Source organism: Dendrobates tinctorius, unplaced genomic scaffold, assembly GCF_039654945.1.
Source record: "Dendrobates tinctorius isolate UK_male_01 unplaced genomic scaffold, ASM3965494v1 ptg000044l, whole genome shotgun sequence".
NCBI lineage: Eukaryota > Metazoa > Chordata > Amphibia > Anura > Dendrobatidae > Dendrobates > Dendrobates tinctorius.
In genome coordinates, this window is record NW_027361712.1 from 33,161,192 (window position 1) to 33,180,989 (window position 19,798).

At 43.7% G+C, this 19,798-nt stretch overlaps 1 protein-coding gene across 3 annotated transcripts in view; it reads left to right on the forward strand.

Moving 5' to 3' along the window:
* LOC141089174 (leukotriene B4 receptor 1-like) overlaps nucleotides 1–19,798 on the forward strand; it is a 66,854-nt gene that overhangs the window by 43,394 nt on the left and 3,662 nt on the right. For 2 of the 3 annotated variants that reach the window (XM_073575499.1, XM_073575500.1), the window contains exon 2: nucleotides 16,400–16,448. In XM_073575499.1, the coding sequence (XP_073431600.1) occupies nucleotides 16,437–16,448 (12 nt within the window). In that variant the 5' untranslated portion in view covers nucleotides 16,400–16,436. Of the gene's footprint in view, nucleotides 1–16,399; nucleotides 16,449–18,378; nucleotides 18,490–19,798 lie in introns of those variants that run through there. The other variant, XM_073575501.1, reaches the window with a different exon arrangement.

The window sequence follows — 19,798 nt, forward strand, 5'->3', positions numbered from 1 at the left end:
TTCTCTTGATGAGCTTCAAGAGGTACCATGCAAATGATAAAGAGAAGCAGCATCCGATCCGGGTGAAAAAATCTTACAACAATTTATTCTGCCATTGATAAAATATACAACGTTTTGACCACAATGGTCTTTTTCAAGTATAACAAACAACAAATATGGCGGCTTTATATACAGTAGAGAGGATAAACCAATCCATAACAAAGAACCGCCTTACAATAACAATCACATATAAAATTGTATATAAATATCAATCACAATATCATACATAATAAACTGTGGCAAAACATAATTGGACATGTATAGAAACATCATATTTGTATATAAACAAACATATGTAAACAATAAAATACAAAACCCCACATGTATTTACACCAATCATCTCATAGCATCAGGGTCTTCATGGTAATTTAACAGCCAATCCCCAGCATTGTAGCAAAAAATAGGGTCAGATAATCCAAATAGCCAATATATACGGGTTATAAAACTAGCGCCAAAAACAACCTATCATACTATAGAGTCTCCGCTCACCTGGAAGTGCTATCTCATGCACCAAAGATCACACTCCCCCAGTACTCACAGTGTCAGATCTGATCACATGAATCTAAAGCATCACCGGACGAAATCCCGCGATAACACGCAAATCTCGCGATAACTTAAAAATCCCACGATAACATACATGTACAAGTACATAGCGATGTAAATCAGTTATAAAACAGTGCTCACACAAGAAGCACCATATCAGTGCACATATAGTGCACACAAACAAGAGCCACACATCAGTATGTTAAATAACGCCGCGGGAAAAATCTCGCGGTAACCAGCAAATATCGCGATATCTTGAAAAAAAACGTGATAGCTAAAAAAGCGAAAAAAGCATATTAGAATATTAGCCAGCTATCCTTATATGCTCACACAGAGAGAGAGCGATATCTATACACATATAGTACTCATATAGCAGATGTATTCATAGGGGACAGTCACATGTCAAAATCACGTGACCGCAACAGATCAATAAGCATCCCTGTAAAGAGCACAACATTGGCGCTCATATATAAGTCATATGGCAGGTATATCATAAAAACAGTCGCTTAACAGACCCTGCAACCGCAATATATCGCTATAATCTGAGGTCCATGAACACAACAAGGTAGCAATCACATGACAAAATCATGTGACCGCAACATAACAATGAATATAACATACCTGACAAAAATGCAAATAATTTAGTACCCCCAAGCAAAAAGCAATTACACATCACATTAAAGCGACCGCTACATACCCTATAACTTGACAACTGAAAAACCCTTACATAGATTATATACTTGTATCTTGATACATATCATAAATAATCTACCAACACCAATAAATATCAACAAAAAAATTTTTAATCAGAAAAAATATTCATAAGAGATGGAAAGACAAGAGAGAGGGCATGGGGATCGAAAGACAAATTAATCAATAACAGATGGCGAAATATACAAAAACTTCAGGACTATTCAGTCCCCATGTCCTCAGGCCGTTCCAAACCTAGAAAAATAGAAAAAACAAAATAAAATTAAAAAACAAATATATACAAAAAACGGAAGAGATGCCGTCAAGGGTTCAGTGCATAATTACAAACAAATCTGTAAATTATATTCAAGATTAAGACCTTTCGGTTGTAACGTATCCAAAATAGAAATCCACTTTAATTCCTTTTTTTCAATAGTTTAACCCTATCACCACCTCGTCTTGACATAGGGACCCCATCTATCACCCTAAATCTCAACTGATTTTTGGCATGTCTACACTCAATAAAATGCTTCGGTACTGGTAACTCAAGGAGCTTAGTTCTAACGGTACTTTTATGTTTACTAATTCGTGCCCGTATTTCCATAGTGGTCTCACCCACATACATTAGCCCACAAGGGCATATGATTATATATATAACGAAATTCGAGGAACACGTGTATCTTACCTTGATAGTAAATTTCTTGCCAGTTTGTGGATGATTAAAGCTATCACCTTTAATCATGTTACAACAGCATGCACACCCTAAACAAGGAAAATTACCCGACTTCAATGGACCAAGTGTCAACTGTCGGAAAATCCTATCAGGACCAACATCAGCCCTGACAAGTTAATCTCTCAAATTCCACCCCCGCCTATAAGATAAAATAGGTCTTCTTGTAAACTCAGGCACATCAGGCAGACCTTTATGTAAAAGATCCCAGTGTTTATTTAAAACACCCCCAATTTTATTGCTAATCGGGCAAAATGTTGATACAAAAGGTACTCGTTTGTCATTTATTTTGTCCTGCTTCTGACATATAACATCCGGAGTCAAATCCTTGACTTTATCTTTAAAACGTCTGATATTAGAAACCGGGTATCCCCTCTTTACAAATTTTTGACACGTCATTAAGTCTCCTGTCCAATTTGTTTTCATCCGTAACAATTCTGCGTACACGTAACATTTGACTCCATGGGAGAGAATCCACCATTCTTCTCGGATGATTACTATTATATACCAGCAGACTATTCCTATCAGTCTCTTTAACAAACAAATCCGTACAAAGTGTTTCAGCCTCCTTGTAAACCATAGTATCTAAAAATTGTACTTGAGTCACCGAATGGGTTAAAGTGAATTTCAATTCAGAAAAAACACTATTCAATTCAGATTGGAAACCATATATGTCCTCAATTGTACCATCCCAGATGCAAAAAATGTCATCAATGTAGCGCCACCAAGCTCTGACATGGCGCCAGTAGATGGACTTGTACTCATGCTGCTCCTCGAATACCGCCATATAGATGTTTGCATAAGTAGGGGCCATATTGGACCCCATGGCGGTACCCCGCACCTGCAGGTAATAATCATCCCCAAAGAGGAAATAATTCCTCCTGAGGATGAAACCCAACAGGGAAAGGAGCAGCTGTGCACACTCTGGGGCCACGTCAGAGCCCGACAACACCACATCGACGGCCTGTAAACCCCTCTCATGCGCTATAGAGGTATGCAAGGATACCACATCAAAAGAAACCAGCACAGTATTAGAGTTAACCTTGACATCCTTAATTTTTTCCAAAAAATCGTTTGTGTCCATAATATATGAACGTGCTGACGTAGCAAAGCCCCTCAATGCTCTATCCAAAAAAATAGCCACTTTGTTAAAAATTGAACCCCTCCCTGAGACATTAGGACGTCCGGGAGGGTTATTCAAATCCTTGTGGATTTTAGGTAAGGTATATAACAAAGGCGTAATGGGAGCATCCACAATCAGAAAATCAGAAAGCTTCTGGTCAATAAGTCCATTATCAAAGGACTCACCCACCAGAAGCTGTAATTATTTCAAGAAACGAGAAGTTGGGTCACCATCTAGTCTGGTATATACCTCTGTATCAGATAATTGTTTCATTATCTCTGCCTTATACTTATCAGTATCCATTACCACCACTGCCCCACCTTTATCCGCATGCTTGATGGTAATGGCTGTATTTTTGGATAACTGCAACAGTGCCTGTTTCTCAATACCATTGAGGTTCCCCCACCAGTAAATCTGTAATTCTTCTTAAGTTGCATAATATCCCGTTCCACAAGCTTAATATATGATTCTACAAAATTATTTTTAGCAGGAGGTAAGAAATTACTTTTATTATACAGACCCACTCCTTGGAGCGTAAACCCAGAGAAATCACATTTGTCAGAATTATTAGCAGTACCCTGTTTATCAGAAAAATATGATGTTAAATGCAATCTTCTGAAGAAAGCAAATAAATTACATTCGATCTCAAACCAATCGGGTGTGTTAGTAGGGCAAAAAGACAATCCCTTTGCTAAAATGTCATAATCAATAGCAGACAACTCATATGATGAAATATTTACCACCAGGTTGTCTCGTGTCACATGCCCCTCTTCTTCACTTCCATGTTGCGTGTCGTCATTGAAAAATTGCACATCGTTCCCTGCATCCGACTGTCTCCTTTTTCTCCTGTGTTTCCTGCCGCCACGACGATTCCTCCGTTTGTTCTTGATTTGTCCATCCTTTCATTTCCTAAAAAACTGGATGATGAAGAAGCGCCAAGGTTAGAGTCATCAGTAGAATCGGATTCAGCCGTGGTAAAACCAAATCTCTGCTGTTCTCCATTTTGTGGCTTTCTTCTTCTCCGTGTTTGTACAGATCTTTCTCTTCTGTTATAAACGGAAGAGCGGGTTCCCATCTGCCAAGAAAAAACTCGACCGGTTTTATAATCATCTGCATCTCTAAACCACTTATTTCTTTTGGTCTTCTCAATATCAGCACGATACTTCAATAACTTATCATTCAATTGGGTCTTAAAGGAATCCATCTCCTGTGCTGTCATCTGGGCTGTTAATTGTTGTTCAAGATCCATTATTAACTTCGTGATAGTTTCCATCTCTAAACGTAGAAACTTAATATTCAACAGCATTATATCAAATGCAAACTTATTAGTGATAGACTCAAACCTATTGCAGAATTGCACATTATCCGCCAACAAAGTCGGACGTTTCTATGCATTAGAGCTTCAAGGGGTAGTCACCGGAAATGGTCTTCCAACAGTCTTGAAGGAGTTCCCAGAGATGCTTAGCACTTGTTGGCCCTTTTGCCTTCACTCTGTGGTCCAGCTCACCCCAAATCATCTTGATTGGGTTCATGTCTGGTGACTGTGGAGGCCAGGTCATCTGGCGTAGCACCCCATCACTCTCCTTCTTGGTCAAATAGCCCTTACACAGCCTGGAGGTGTGTTTGGGGTCATTGTCCTGTTGAAAAATAAATGATGGTCCAACTAAACGCAATCCGGATGGAAAAGCATGCCGCTGCAAGATGTTGTGGTAGCCATGCTGGTTCAGTATGCCTTCAATTTTGACTAAATCCCCAACAGTGTCCCCAGCAAAACACCCCCACACCATCACTCCTCCTCCATGCTTCACAGTGGAAACCAGGCATGTAGAGTTCATCTGTTCACCTTTTCTGAGTCGCACAAAGACACGGTCGTTGGAACCAAAGATCTCAAATTTGGACTCATCAGACCAAAGCACAGATTTCCACTTGTCTAATGTCCATTCCTTGTGTTCTTTAGCCCAAACAAGTCTCTTCTGCTTGTTGCCTGTCCTTAGCAGTGGTTTCCTAGCAGTTATTTTACCATGAAGGCCTGCTGCACAAAGTCTCCTCTTAATAGTTGTTGTAGAGATGTGTCTTCTGCTAGAACTCTGTGTGGCATTGCCCTGGTCTCTAATCTGAGCTGCTGTTAACCTGCGATTTCTGAGGCTGGTGACTCGGATGAACTTATCCTCCGCAGCAGAGGTGACTCTTGGTCTTCCTTTCCTGGGGCGGTCCTCATGTGAGCCAGTTTCTTTGTAGCACTTGATGGTTTTTGCCACTGCACTTGGGGACACTTTCAAAGTTTTCCCAATTTTTCGGACTGACTGACCTTCATTTCTTAAAGTAATGATGGCCACTCATTTTTCTTTACTTAGAATTTGTATTATGGCAAGAAGAAAGCAGATAACAGTCTATTCAGTAGGACTATCAGCTGTGTATCCACCTGACTTCTGCACAACACAACTGATGGTCCCAACCCCATTTATAAGGCAAGAAATCCCACTTATTAAACCTGACACTGCACACCTGTGAAGTGAAAACCGTTTCCGGTGACTACCTCTTGAAGCTCATCAAGAGAATGCCAAGAGTGTGCAAAGCAGTAATCAAAGCAAAAGGTGGCTACTTTGAAGAACCTAGAATATAAGACATATTTTCAGTTGTTTCACAGTTTTTTGTTAATTATATAATTCCACATGTGTTAATTCATAGTTTTGATGCCTTCAGAGTGAATCTACAATTTTCATAGTCATGAAAAGAAAGAAAACTGTTTGAATGAGAAGGTGTGTCCAAACTTTTGGTCTGTACTGTATACACACACATATATATATATATATATATATATATATATATATATATCTCAAGGCAGAAAAGTCCAGCAAGCGGAAACTTCAGGTGGTATAATAAAATCCAAGAATTTTTATTGCAGATAATTTAAAAAATCCAGAGTTCAGTAACAAGATGCAGACATAATGCTGAACAGACTACGCATTTCGGCGGTAACAACTGCCGCCTTCTTCACGGTCTATACACATATATAGATGTCACTGACACATACAGTATATATATTTACTAGCTGAAGAGCCCGGCATTGCCTGGGCATAGTAACCAACTGTGGTTATTTATAATAAATTATAATGATTATATTGCACATAAAAACATTTCACATCATATATTCAACACTGCAGATTTGCAACACAAATTAACTAAACGATTACCCAAGTACTGATAGTATTTTATTTTCAACTCATTCAAGAGCCTTTTGATAAACAACATTTTTAGTTTTTCCTTTCGGTGCAAAGATGAACAGATTTTTGGCAGTTCCAACTCTTGAACAGACCACGTAACGTTGACCATGAGAAAAGCATGGAGATTGCAAATCGATCCCTACTACTTTCAAGGACTGTCCCTGAGCATTGTTAATGGACATTGCAAATAGCAGTTGAACTGGAAGCTGGAGGCATTTAAAATCAAAAAACAAATCAGATGGAATGAGTGGAATTCTTTTAATGAAAATGTCCTCTCCTTTGGCACATCCTGTTTCTGAGCTGTGTATCTAATCCTATCCTATGTGATGTCTGCTGAGCTGTGTACCTAATCCTCTCCTGTGTGATACTTTCTGCTGAGCTGTGTATTTAATCCTATTGTGTGTTACTGACAGCTCAGCTGTGTATCTAATCCTCTCCTGTGTGATACTGACTGCTGAGCAGTGTATCTAATCCTATCCTGTGTGATACCGTCTGCTGAGCCGTGTATCTAACCCTAGCCTGTGTGATACTGACTGCTGAGCCATGTACCTAATCCTATCATGTGTGTTACTGACTGCTCTGCCGTGTATCTAATCCTATCCTGTGTGATACTGACTGCTGAGCCGTGTATCTAATCCTATCCTGTGTGATGCTGACTGCTGAGCTGTGTATCTAATCCTATTCTGTGTGATACTGTCTGCTGAGCCATCTATCTAATACTTTTCTGTGTGATACTGACTGCTGAGCTGTGTATCTAATCCTATCCTGTGTGATACTGACTGCTGAGCTGTGTATCCAATTCTATCCTGTGTGATACTGACTGCTGAGCCATGTGTCTAATCTTCTCCTGTGTGATACTGACTGCTGAGCTGTGTATCTAATTCTATCCTGTGTGATACTGACTGCTGAGCCGTGTATCTAATCTTATCCTGTGTGATACTGGGCTCCCCCTGCAGTCTGTGTCAGAGGGTGGTCTGTGTTGGCACAGTAATAAATTGCTATTTCCAGCTTTACAGAAGGATGATAACACCATAGAAATAAGAATAATAAGCAAAATTGTTTGGTGAATTGGAACGCGCAGGGTTAAAATTTCGCCTCACAACATAGCCTATGACGCTCTCGGAGTCCAGACGTGTGACTGTGCAAATTTTTGTGGCTGTAGCTGCGACGGTGCACATGCCAATCCCGGACATACACACATACATACAAACATACACGCACACACACATTGAGCTTTATATATTAGATTTATATTTCATAGAGATATAGATAGCAGAATAGGTGAAAATTCAATTGTTGGCATCTGTAAGATCAATACAGAACCCAACAGGATATGAGACATGGTTTACATACTGTAAACCATTGCATATCCATTAGATTTATATATGTCCCTCTCTAATAATGTTAGTAGTGTGTGTGTGTGTGTAATATTTTGGAGCTGTAGGTGTTAAATTAAAGGATTAATTCATGGAAAAAATTGGCGAGGGCTCCCATGCAATTTTCTCCACCAGAGTGACTGAGGACAGATATTAATAGCCTAGAGCAGGACCATGGTTATTGTCCCCCCTGGCTAAAACAATCTGCCCCCAGCCACCCCAGGAAAGGACTGGGGGGGCGGCTGCAACCGGCTCTTGCTTCCACTGACGTCCCGTCAAGTGCTGGCAGCAGCCAGGGGTTCCTCTTCCTCCTTCCACGCTGGCTGCCAGGATGTGGGTGGGGTTATCCCCCCGCGTCACACCCGGCATCCACCGCGCGCCCATTCATTGAGAAAGTCCGCGGTGGTTGCTAGGTGTGACGCGGGGGTAACCCCGCCCATAACCCAGCAGCCACTGCAGGGACCCAGAATGGAGTCACGCCTCACTTGTTGTGACATCAGTGCTGGGTCACGTGCTGCCTGTGAGCGGCCACGGATAGCACCGGTCACAGGCAATATAGGCAACATAAGGTATTTACAAAATTCATTAGGGGCCCCAGGGGATACATTGGGAGGTTAATTTAAAGTAGTGGACAACCCCTTTAATGAAATAAATAAACGCACATTTTTTCCATCTTTATTTAACTCCCAATCCAATCGAAGCCATCATTCTCCTGTAAAAAAAAATCAAAAATAAAAAAGCAACAATATCCCATACCTGTCCGCCATTTACTCGTGTCCCACGCTGCAATCCATCTCAAGGGGTTAAATAGTTTACAACCGGGAGCGGTGCTAATGTGACCCGCCCGGCTATAAACCACGGAGGAATTAAGGAAAAGCTGCCTGTGCAGCCTCCCTGCCTGACCGGAGATGAACTCATTAGCGTGGGAAAGTTTCTGAACATTTTCCCACGTTGTCAGTTCACAGCAGGTCAGTTGGGGAGTCTGCGCAGCCTCAGTGACTACCGCTGACGGCACTTAGGCTGCATTGACTTCTCATTGAACACCATATCATATGCATAGCCATCAGCTTTTGTTTTGACCAAAAGATTTTTTAAGCATGCCACCACGACAAGGTAGATTCTTTTGGCAGGGCCCTACTCTACTTTTACCTACTAAAAATTTCTTAAAATACCCAATTCACTTTTTAAGTATATTTTTATTTATTTTTCTTTAAGGGAATTTGTCACTTATATTTTTTAAAATGACTAATAATACCACATATAACAGATAAATAACATCATACCATGGCCGGACCACATATTACCACCACATAGTGACTGAATAATACCACATACAAGGAACAAATACTGCCACACCATGGCCAGACCACATATTACCATCACATAGTGACCGAACAATACCATATACAGGGAAAAATATCAACACACCATAACCAGACCACATACACACGTTATCAAAATTGTTGGTATCCCTCGTTTAATGACAGAAAAACCCACAATGGTCACAGAAATAACTTGAATCTGACAAAAGTAATAATAAATAAAAAAATCTATGAAAATGAACAAATGAAAGTCAGACATAGCTTTTCAGCCATGCTTCCTGTATAGTACAAATTATTTTTATATGGTTTCAATCAGTTTAATATAATATACACTGAGATGAGTAAGCTTAAAGGTCACTGAAACTTACTTAAGATAAAGGAATGTAAATTACTGGTCATTTGTTTATCCATCAACAAAGGACCATTGATATTCATTGATAATGGTCTGTTCTTTTGCTAACCAGGGAAAGTAGTGAAGTCACCCCAAAGTGATGAGGGCATAATAATCCCCGTGCTTTCCCTGCAACAGAGACCCATTTAAAAATTGCGGTCAAGAAGATCCGAAGAAAGAAGATTTCTACAGACATTTGATATTTCATTACCTATTGGTCCAATGTTGTTTTTGTTCCGTTTTAAGCCCAGGATGTTATTTTTTACCAAGCGGTTTTCTATTGGTAGCAAATATATATACACTCACTGGCCACTTTATTAGGTACACCATGCTAGTAAGGGGTTGGACCCCCTTTTGCCTTCAGAACTGCCTCAATTCTTCGTGGCAGAGATTCAACAAGGTGCTGGAAGCATTCCTCAGAGATTTTGGACCATATTGACATGATGGCATCACACAGTTGGCGCAGATTTGTCGGCTGCACATCCCTGATGCGAATCTCCCGTTCCACCACATCCCAAAGATGCTCTATTGGATTGAGATCTGGTGACTGAGGAGGCCATTTGAGTACAGTAAACTCATTGTCATGTTCAAGAAACCAATCTGAGATGATTCGAGCTTTATGACATGGCGCATTATCCTGCTGAAAGTAGCCATCAGATGTTGGGTACATTGTGGTCATAAAGGGATGGACATGGTCAGCAACAATACTCAGGTAGGCTGTGGCGTTGCAACGATGCTCAATTGGTACCAAGGGGCCCAAAGAGTGCCCAGAAAAAATTCCCCACACCATGACACCACCACCACCAGCCTGAACCGTTGATACAAGGCAGGATGGATCCATGCTTTCATGTTGTTTACACCAAATTCTGACCCTACCATCCGAATGTCGCAGCAGAAATCGAGACTCATCAGACCAGGCAACGTTTTTCCAATCTTCTACTGTCCAATTTCGATGAGCTTGTGCAAATTGTAGCCTCAGTTTCCTGTTCTTAGCTGAGAGGAGTGGTACCCAGTGTGGTCTTCTGCTGCTGTAGCCCATCTGCCTCAAAGTTCGACGCACTGTGCGTTCAGAGATGCTCTTCTGCCTACCTTGGTTGTAACGGGTGGCAATTTGAGTCACTGTTGCCTTTCTATCAGCTCGAACCAGTCTGCCCATTCTCCTCTGACCTCTGGCATCAACATGGCATTTCCGGCCACAGAACTGCCGCTCACTGGATTTTTTTTCTTTTTCGGACCATTCTCTGTAAACCCTAGAGATGGTTGTGCGTGAAAATCCCAGTAGATCAGCAGTTTCTGAAATTCTCAGACCAGCCCTTCAGGCACCAACAATCATGCCACGTTCAAAGGCACTCAAATCACCTTTCTTCCCCATACTGATGCTCGGTTTGAACTGCAGGAGATTGTCTTGACCATGTCTACATGCCTAAATGCACTGAGTTGCCGCCATGTGATTGGCTGATTAGAAATTAAGTCTTAACACACAGTTGGACAGGTGTACCTAATAAAGTGGCCAGTGAGTGTATATATATATATATATATATATATATATATATATATATATATAAAGGAGCAATGCACATAATGATAAATGGTATAGTTTAGTGGCAGGTTAATTAATTAAAGTGATTGAAACCAGGGGTGGAATGTATAGTACAAATTATTTTTATATGGTTTCAATCAGTTTAATATAATATACACTGAGATGAGTAAGCTTAAAGGTCACTGAAACTTACTTAAGATAAAGGAATGTAAATTACTGGTCATTTGTTTATCCATCAACAAAGGACCATTGATATTCAAGGCAACTACCCTAATTAGATTGGGTGTGTTAACTTTCCCCATGGATGTTATCTTGTGCTCCGAAGCCCCTCCTCCAGCTTGCTGTATTACTGCCATGTGGCACACATGAGGCCCCCTCTAGCTTCCTGTATTATATACTGGTTAAAACAGGTATTGAGGGGATGTGTTTATAGCCAATGGACAATAGATTTGTGACATCATTCCCCATATGGTGGGGCTAGACACACCTTGGAGCTGGACATTTTAAAAAAACTAGGACACATGTTGTTGCTCTCTTGGCTCATGGAGGATGACTGGTCGACGTCTATCTGAATAATGTAACGTATGAACAATGGCGGATCTTAATAAGGGCGGATGGGGCGGTCGCCCCGGGCCCAAGGTTTTTTGGGGGCCCAGGGGCGGGCTGGGCCGGGTGGCAGAGAGGCAAATGCCCCCCGGACCGCTCCCCCAGCACCTGTACAGGGCCGGCCGTGCCCTGTGCTGTGACGCCGCCGGCAGCAGACAGCCACCCGCGTCACATTCTATGAGGGGCCGGGAGCTGTGCACGGCCGTCACCTTGACGGCTGCTCAGCTCCGGCTGTACTTCCGGGTCAGATGTCGGGCGTGCGCGATGACGTCATCGTGCACGCGCCGACATGTCCCGGATGCTGAAAGCAGAGGCGCTGCTGGGGAGCGAGCCGGCTGTGAGGTAAGTATGGGGAACTTTTTTTATTTTTTTTTATTTATAAAATGAATTAAATGGGGGAGGGGGTGAGTGGGGGCTGTACACAATGAAGGGGGGGTGACTGGGGCCTGTATATGATGAAGGGGGGTGACTGGGGCCTGTATATGATGAAGGGGGGGTGACTGGGGCCTGTATATGATGAAGGGGGGGTGACTGGGGGCTGTATATGATGAAGGGGGGTGACTGGGGGCTGTATATGATGAAGGGGTGACTGGGGGCTGTATATGATGAAGGGGGGGTGACTGGGGGCTGTATATGATGAAGGGGGGGTGACTGGGGCCTGTATATGATGAAGGGGGGGTGACTGGGGGCTGTATATGATGAAGGGGGGTGACTGAGGGCTGTATATGATGAAGGGGGTGACTGGGGGCTGTATATGATGAAGGGGGGTGACTGGGGGCTGTATATGATGAAGGGGGGGTGACTGGGGGCTGTATATGATGAAGGGGGGGTGACTGGGGGCTGTATATGATGAAGGGGGGTGACTGGGGGCTGTATATGATGACGGGGGGGTGACTGGGGGCTGTATATGATGACGGGGGGTGACTGGGGCCTGTATATGATGAAGGGGGGTGACTGGGGGCTGTATATGATGACGGGGGGTGACTGGGGGCTGTATATGATGACGGGGGGGTGACTGGGGGCTGTATATGATGAAGGGGGGTGACTGGGGGCTGTATATGATGACGGGGGGGTGACTGGGGGCTGTATATGATGACGGGGGTGACTGGGGGCTGTATATTATGAAGGGGGGTGACTGGGGTTGTACAGGATGAAGGGTGTGAGTGGGGGCTTCACAGGATGAAGGGGGGATGAGTGGGGGCTTCACATGATGAAGGGGGGTGAGTGGGGCTGCACATGATGAAGGGGGGGTGAGTGGGGCTGCATATGATGAAGTGGGGGATAAGTGGGGCTGCACATGATGAAGTGGGGGATAAGGGGGACTGCACATGATGAATTAAGGGGTAAGTGGGACTGCACATGATGAATTAAGGGGTAAGTGGGACTGCACATGATGAATTAAGGGGTAAGTGGGACTGCACATGATGAATTAAGGGGTAAGTGGGACTGCACATGATGAATTAAGGGGTAAGTGGGACTGCACATGATGAATTGGGGGTAAGGGGAACTGCACATGATGAATTAAGGGGTAAGTGGGACTGAACATGATGAATTAGGGGGTAAGAGGGACTTCACATGATGAATTGGGGGTAATGGGGACTGCACATGATGAATTGGGGGTAAGGGGGACTGCACATGATGTGGGGGTAAAATTAACTGCACATGATGATGGGGGAGTGGGGCTGCACATGAAGTTGGGGGGGAAGGGGACTGCACATGATAAAATGGAAGGGGGGATAAGGGGCTGCAAATGATGAAGCGGCACTGCAGATGAAGTGAGTGGGTGATAGGGGACTGCAATGGATGAAGTAAGGGGACTTCAAATTAAAGTGGGGACATTAAAGTGGATCCCCTATGGCCAGGATCACGTTGGGCGATTTTGTGCGTATTGGCCGTAGGCCTACAGCTGATGTGCAACGTCTTTTTAGGCCATGTCCACACGTGGTGGAATGGTGGCGGGTTTTCCGTATGGACCCGCAGCAAACCAAGTGCTGCGGTCCGTACGGCTGTCAATTCCCGCACGGGGACCGCAGCGCTCAGGTGGGAAGGGGGGTACAGGGGCCCAGGTTTTATGAACAGCCCCGGGCCCATAGTCCACTTAATCCGCCACTGCGTATGAATAATGCTTGTTTCTGATTAATGCATTTGTATTTATAGTTTTATATTGTTTATTATTTAATCTTATCATTTATTAAGTAAATCAATTTAGTAAATTCAATTCTTGTGTGAGCATTTTCTTATTCATCACAATCCATTGGAACCCTTACAATACACTTCCACAGAATTTTTTTTTAAATAAAACTCATGAATTAGGCCTGGACAGAAATGATGGTACCCCTGAAAATAATGTGACAAAAGGGACATGTTAAGTCAAGGTGTGTCCACTAATTAGCATCATAGGTGTCTACAATCTTGTAATCAGTGAGTGGGCCTGCAGATATTCACTGTGCTGTTTGGTGACAGTGTGTATCACACTCAACATAGACCAGAGGAAGCAAAGGAAAGAGTTGTCTCAGGAGATTAGAAAGAAAATTATAGACAGACATGTTAAAGGTAAACGTTATAAGACCATCTCCAAGCAGCTTGATGTTCCTGTGACTACAGTTGCACATATTATTCAGAAATGTAAGCTCCATGGGACTGTTGCCAACCTCCCTGGATGTGGCCGCAGGAGGAAAATTGGTGACAAATCAAAGAGATGGCTCATACGAATGGTAACAAAAGAGCCCAGAAAAACTTCTAAACAGATTAAAGGTGAACTTCAAGGAACGTCAGTGTCAGATCGCATGATCCGTCATTGTATGAGTCAAAGTGGACTTCATGAGAGACGACCAAGGAGGACACCATTGTTGGAAAAAATCATAAAAAAGCCAGACTGGAAGTTGTCAAACTACATGTTGACAAGCCACAAAGCTTCTGGGAGAATGTCATATGGACAGATGAGACAAAAATTAAGCTTTTTGGCAAGGCACATCAGCTCTATGTTCACAGGCGGAAAAATAAAGCATATCAAGAAAAGAACACTGTCCTTACTGTGAAACATGGAGGAGGCTCTGTTATGCTCTGAGGCTGCTTTGCAGCATCTGGCACAGCGTGTCTAGAATCTGTGCAGGGTACAATGAAATCTCAAGACTATCAAGGGATTCTAGAAAGAAATGTGCTGCCCAGTGTCAGAAAGCTTGGTCTCAGTAGCAGATCATGGGTCTTGCAACAGGATAATGACCCAAAACACACAGCTAAAACACCCAAGAATGGCTAAGAGGAAAACACTGAACTATTCTGAAGTGACCTTCTATGAGCCCTGACCTAAATCCAATTGAGCATCTGGGGAAATAGCTGAAGCATGCCGTCTGGAAAAAGCAACTTTCAAACTCGAGACAACTGGAGCAGTTTGCTCTTGAGGAGTAGGCCAAAATACCTGTTGAGAGGTGCAGAAGTCTCTTTGACAATTACAGGAGTTTGACTTCAGTGATTGCCTCAAAAGGTTGTGCAACAAAATATTAAGTTAAGGGTGCCATCATTTCTGTCCAGGCCTATTTCATGGGTTTTATTTTTTAACAAATTCTTTGGAAGCATGGTTGAAAAGCAATGTCTGACTTTCATTTGTTCATTTTCATAGATTTTTTATTTATTATTATTTTTGACAGATTCAAGTTATTTCTGTGACCATTGTGGGTTTTTCTGTCATTAAAGAGGGGTACCAACAATTCTGACCACGTGTGTATTACCACCAAATAGTGACTGAATTATACAATATACAAGAGACAAATACTGCCACACCATGGCCTGTCCACATATTACCACCCACCACATAGTGAGTGACCGAATAATACCACACACGTGACAAATACTGTCACAGCTTGTCCAGATCACATATTACCACCACATAATGAACAAATATTACCTGAGGCCAGGTGAGCAGAAGCAAAAAGAGGGGGAGGCTGGACCACCCCCCTTGCTTTTGCTCACTGGGCCCCATACACCAGTAAGGAAAGTAATGCTCTGATGGCGCCCTGAACACCAACGTGTCCCCTTCTGATCAGCATCTCTGAATCTCTGACTTGTTTTTTACCCTTAGGTTATATTTGTTGTACAAGGCTTCATAAATCATTATGTATATTTTATCAATAAAAAAAACTAGTACAGCAGTCTTTTCACTGTTTTTTTTATCATTTGCCTATATTTGTTTTAACAAGGATGAAATAAAATTGCTGACTTAACGAGTGGAGAGTCAGTCATCTGGCCTTTGTCTACTATGTTCGCAACCGGAAATGGACGCATCCATACATGATCTCTAACTTATATCCTAATCCAATTAGTAGCTGACTTGGTCGCCTGAAATACCTTTAGATTTTGAGCTGCTCCTTTCCAAGAAGTTTGATAACTATCTGAACTATCTGTATTTCACACTCACTGGGAGTTTCTGAGTAATCTAATATATTCCCTTTTGGTATCACAGCGTGGAAGTTTCTATATGATAACTGTAAAAGTCATTCACTTTCTAAGTACCTTAGGACAGAGTCGAAGCTGGGCTTTAATCCACCTGAGCTCAAGGATTCAGTTTTCTGGCTGTTGTCTGTTGGGCATATTTTCTACAGCAGGTGAGGTAAAGTGTCTTGTCCACAAAGGGCAGAGTATCGATCAGATATATTTAGGAAATTATTTTTCAGATCTATGTAAAGTCATATTGTTTGTAATAAGACACTATAAAAATGCTATAAATTATTATTTCAGACTTTATGGAATGATTACTATACACAGAACTATATGCAGCATCTCAGTTTCTGACAATGTTTTCTGACGTTTATTCTCCAGCTTATACTGTAACTACCTGACAGAAGACTACGTCATCATGCCGGAGACAGTAAGAACAATACTTTATAAGCTTATTTGCTAGATTTCACAACAAATCGTCATTACGTGCTTCACAAACTTTTGACTGACTTATGAACACAGTAACTCTGGCATTAAAAGAAGATTTCTCTGTAAATAATATGGAACAATTCAACATTGCCAAATAATTAGTATTCCTGTAAAAATGGAATGATTGCATGAAAAGTTGTGCAATTTTTGTGAGAGTCATTTTTTGCTAGTCATTTGTCATCTTTAATGTGTACTGTATAATAGAGAACTTGAAGAGACCCCCTGCCCACATGCATTATTAGGGCACTTGGACTCATTAGACTTGTGACCATGTATGTTAGCAATGAAAAACTGCAAAGAGTGACTCGTACCCCGAGATTGCTGAAGGGGAACCTGTCACCTCGGAAAATGTATTTATCTACAGATGTAAGGTTAAGCTGCAGATAAATACGATGCTGCCTTACTGAAAGTGCAGCTACCAGGAGAAAATAAACCTATTTCATACTGGGAACCATTGTTTTCCTTGAGGGCGAGCATGGAGTGGCAACAGTCATCATTCATAACACTGCTCACCAGTGGCGTTACTACAAAGTTATGGGCCCCGATGCAAACTTTCAAATGGGGCCCCCCCATGCCAAAATACATGCACATCTCCGCTCCATACACTTCGTGCACTCGTGGCTCCGCTCTGTACACCTCGTACACACGCGGCTCCACTCCATACACCTCGTACACACGCGGCTCCACTCCATACACCTCGTACACACGCGGCTCCACTCCATACACCTCGTACACACGCGGCTCCGCTCCATACACCTCGTACACACGCGGCTCCGCTCCGTACACCTCGTACACACGCGGCTCCGCTCCATACACCTCGTACACACGCGGCTCCGCTCCGTACACCTCGTACACACGCGGCTCCGCTCCGTACACCTCGTACACACGCGGCTCCACTCCATACACCTCGTACACACGCGGCTCCACTCCATACACCTCGTACACACGTGGCTCCGCTCCATACACCTCGTACACACGCGGCTCCGCTCCGTACACCTCGTACACACGCGGCTCCGCTCCGTACACCTCGTACACACGCGGCTCCACTCCATACACCTCGTACACACGCGGCTCCGCTCCATACACCTCGTACACACGCGGCTCCGCTCCGTACACCTCGTACACACGCGGCTCCACTCCATACACCTCGTACACACGCGGCTCCACTCCATACACCTCGTACACACGCGGCTCCACTCCATACACCTCGTACACACGCGGCTCCACTCCATACACCTCGTACACACGCGGCTCCGCTCCATACACCTCGTACACACGCGGCTCCGCTCCGTACACCTCGTACACACGCGGCTCCGCTCTGTACACCTCGTACACACGCGGCTCCACTCCATACACCTCGTACACACGCGGCTCCACTCCATACACCTCGTACACACGTGGCTCCGCTCCATACACCTCGTACACACGCGGCTCCGCTCCGTACACCTCGTACACACGCGGCTCCGCTCTGTACACCTCGTACACACGCGGCTCCACTCCATACACCTCGTACACACGCGGCTCCACTCCATACACCTCGTACACACGCGGCTCCGCTCCGTACACCTCATTCACACATGGCTACGCTCCATACACCTTGCACACACAGCTTCGCTCCGTACACCTCGTACACATGCTGCTCCGCTCAGTACACATTGTACACACACAGCTCTGCTCCATACACCTCGTACACACGCGGCTCCACTCCGTACACCTCGTACACACACTGCTCCGCTCCATCCAAAATTGTACACACCCAATTCTGCTACATCCACCCTGTAAACCCCTCCTGATGCCACACATAAACTTCCCCCATCCAGCACCATGACCACCAGCACAGCAGAGTCCTGCAGACACCGAGGCCCCTGATCATGTGACCCTGACTCCTCCCCTCCTGTGACCTCATCACAGGTCCTGTGCGCACATTAGAGAAAACAGGCTAGCGACGTCATTGCAGGCTGTGAGGGGCTGCTGTCAGTGTGGTGGGTCTCTGCGGGAAGGCGAGGAGAGAGTGCATGGGGGGGCGTGGCGGCTCAGTGACATGTGGGAAAAGTAGACTCCCAGGCGGGATGCGGGTGGGGGGGTCAAAAACGGGACTGTCTCATGAGAATCGGGACGATTGGGAGATATGCCTGCCTGGCCCCAGACTCCCCCCGAGCCCGGTCACAGTGACGACTGCTGGGACCATAGTAGTTACGCCCCTGCTGCTCACTATACTGTGAGTGATGGCTGTCAGCATGCTCCAGCACTTTGACAGCTCGTTCTGCAGCACATTTGTATACTTACAGGCGCCACTCACAATATAGTGAGCAGTGCTGTGAGCGTTGACTGTACCTGCTCCATGCATACTCCCATAACTGAAAGCTGGTGGCTTCTGGGAGGAAATCAGTTCATTTTCTCCTGATAGATGCACTTTCTATAAGGCAGCCGGACAGCAATGTAAAGCTATTTATCTGCCGGTTATCCCTAAGTGTACAGGTAAATAGCATTTTCTAATGCGACAGATTCTTTTTAACATTTTACCGTTTTTTTAAATACCAGCACAGGTGAAACTTCTGGATGTTTCAACTGTGGATCAGCATCCCATTCAGACCAGGATTATTCAAATAGCACAAACTTCACAAAACCCGCCACTTTCTCATTTACCTTATCTTAAAAATCCTCTCCATTTTCAAAAACAGAAATACTTTTTTATTTTTTGGCATACAGCTCATTGCCTGGTTTACCAGCCACCTCTGCAGATTAACAGAGGTAGCCAGTTTCCTAGGCAAGAAGCACGAGTGTGTTCTGAAGCAGGTCGGATCTCTTGATCTGGCCAGCTTCAGTTACCCAATGCTCCTATGATACTGCAGAGTAAAAGCTGCCTCTGCTTGCCATATCGGAGAGTGCTTACATCGGACAACTGGTGAGTCATGTTCATCAGTGTTTCATCAGAGTTTGGCCACTGTCAGTTTTTATCACCAGAATTTAGTCACAGTTTCATCAGTTTTTCTCAGATGAAAAAATTAGCAACAGGAGTTTTCTCGAGCTACTTATAAAAATTAGTGAAAACATGAAGAACAGAGAGCACGCAGATGGAATCTGAGGGTTGTCCAACATTTCTTTACTGACCCATAGACATTGGTGAGTTTAACTCAGTCAGCAAAAATACACAGACATGTGAACGTCCATCCGACATCTCCTTAGACAATAATTGGTACGAGTTATATCAGTGTGAAATACAGATAGACGTCATAAGAAAAACTGATATTTGAATGAGGTCTTGATAGACAGATAGATAGATTCAAGTAA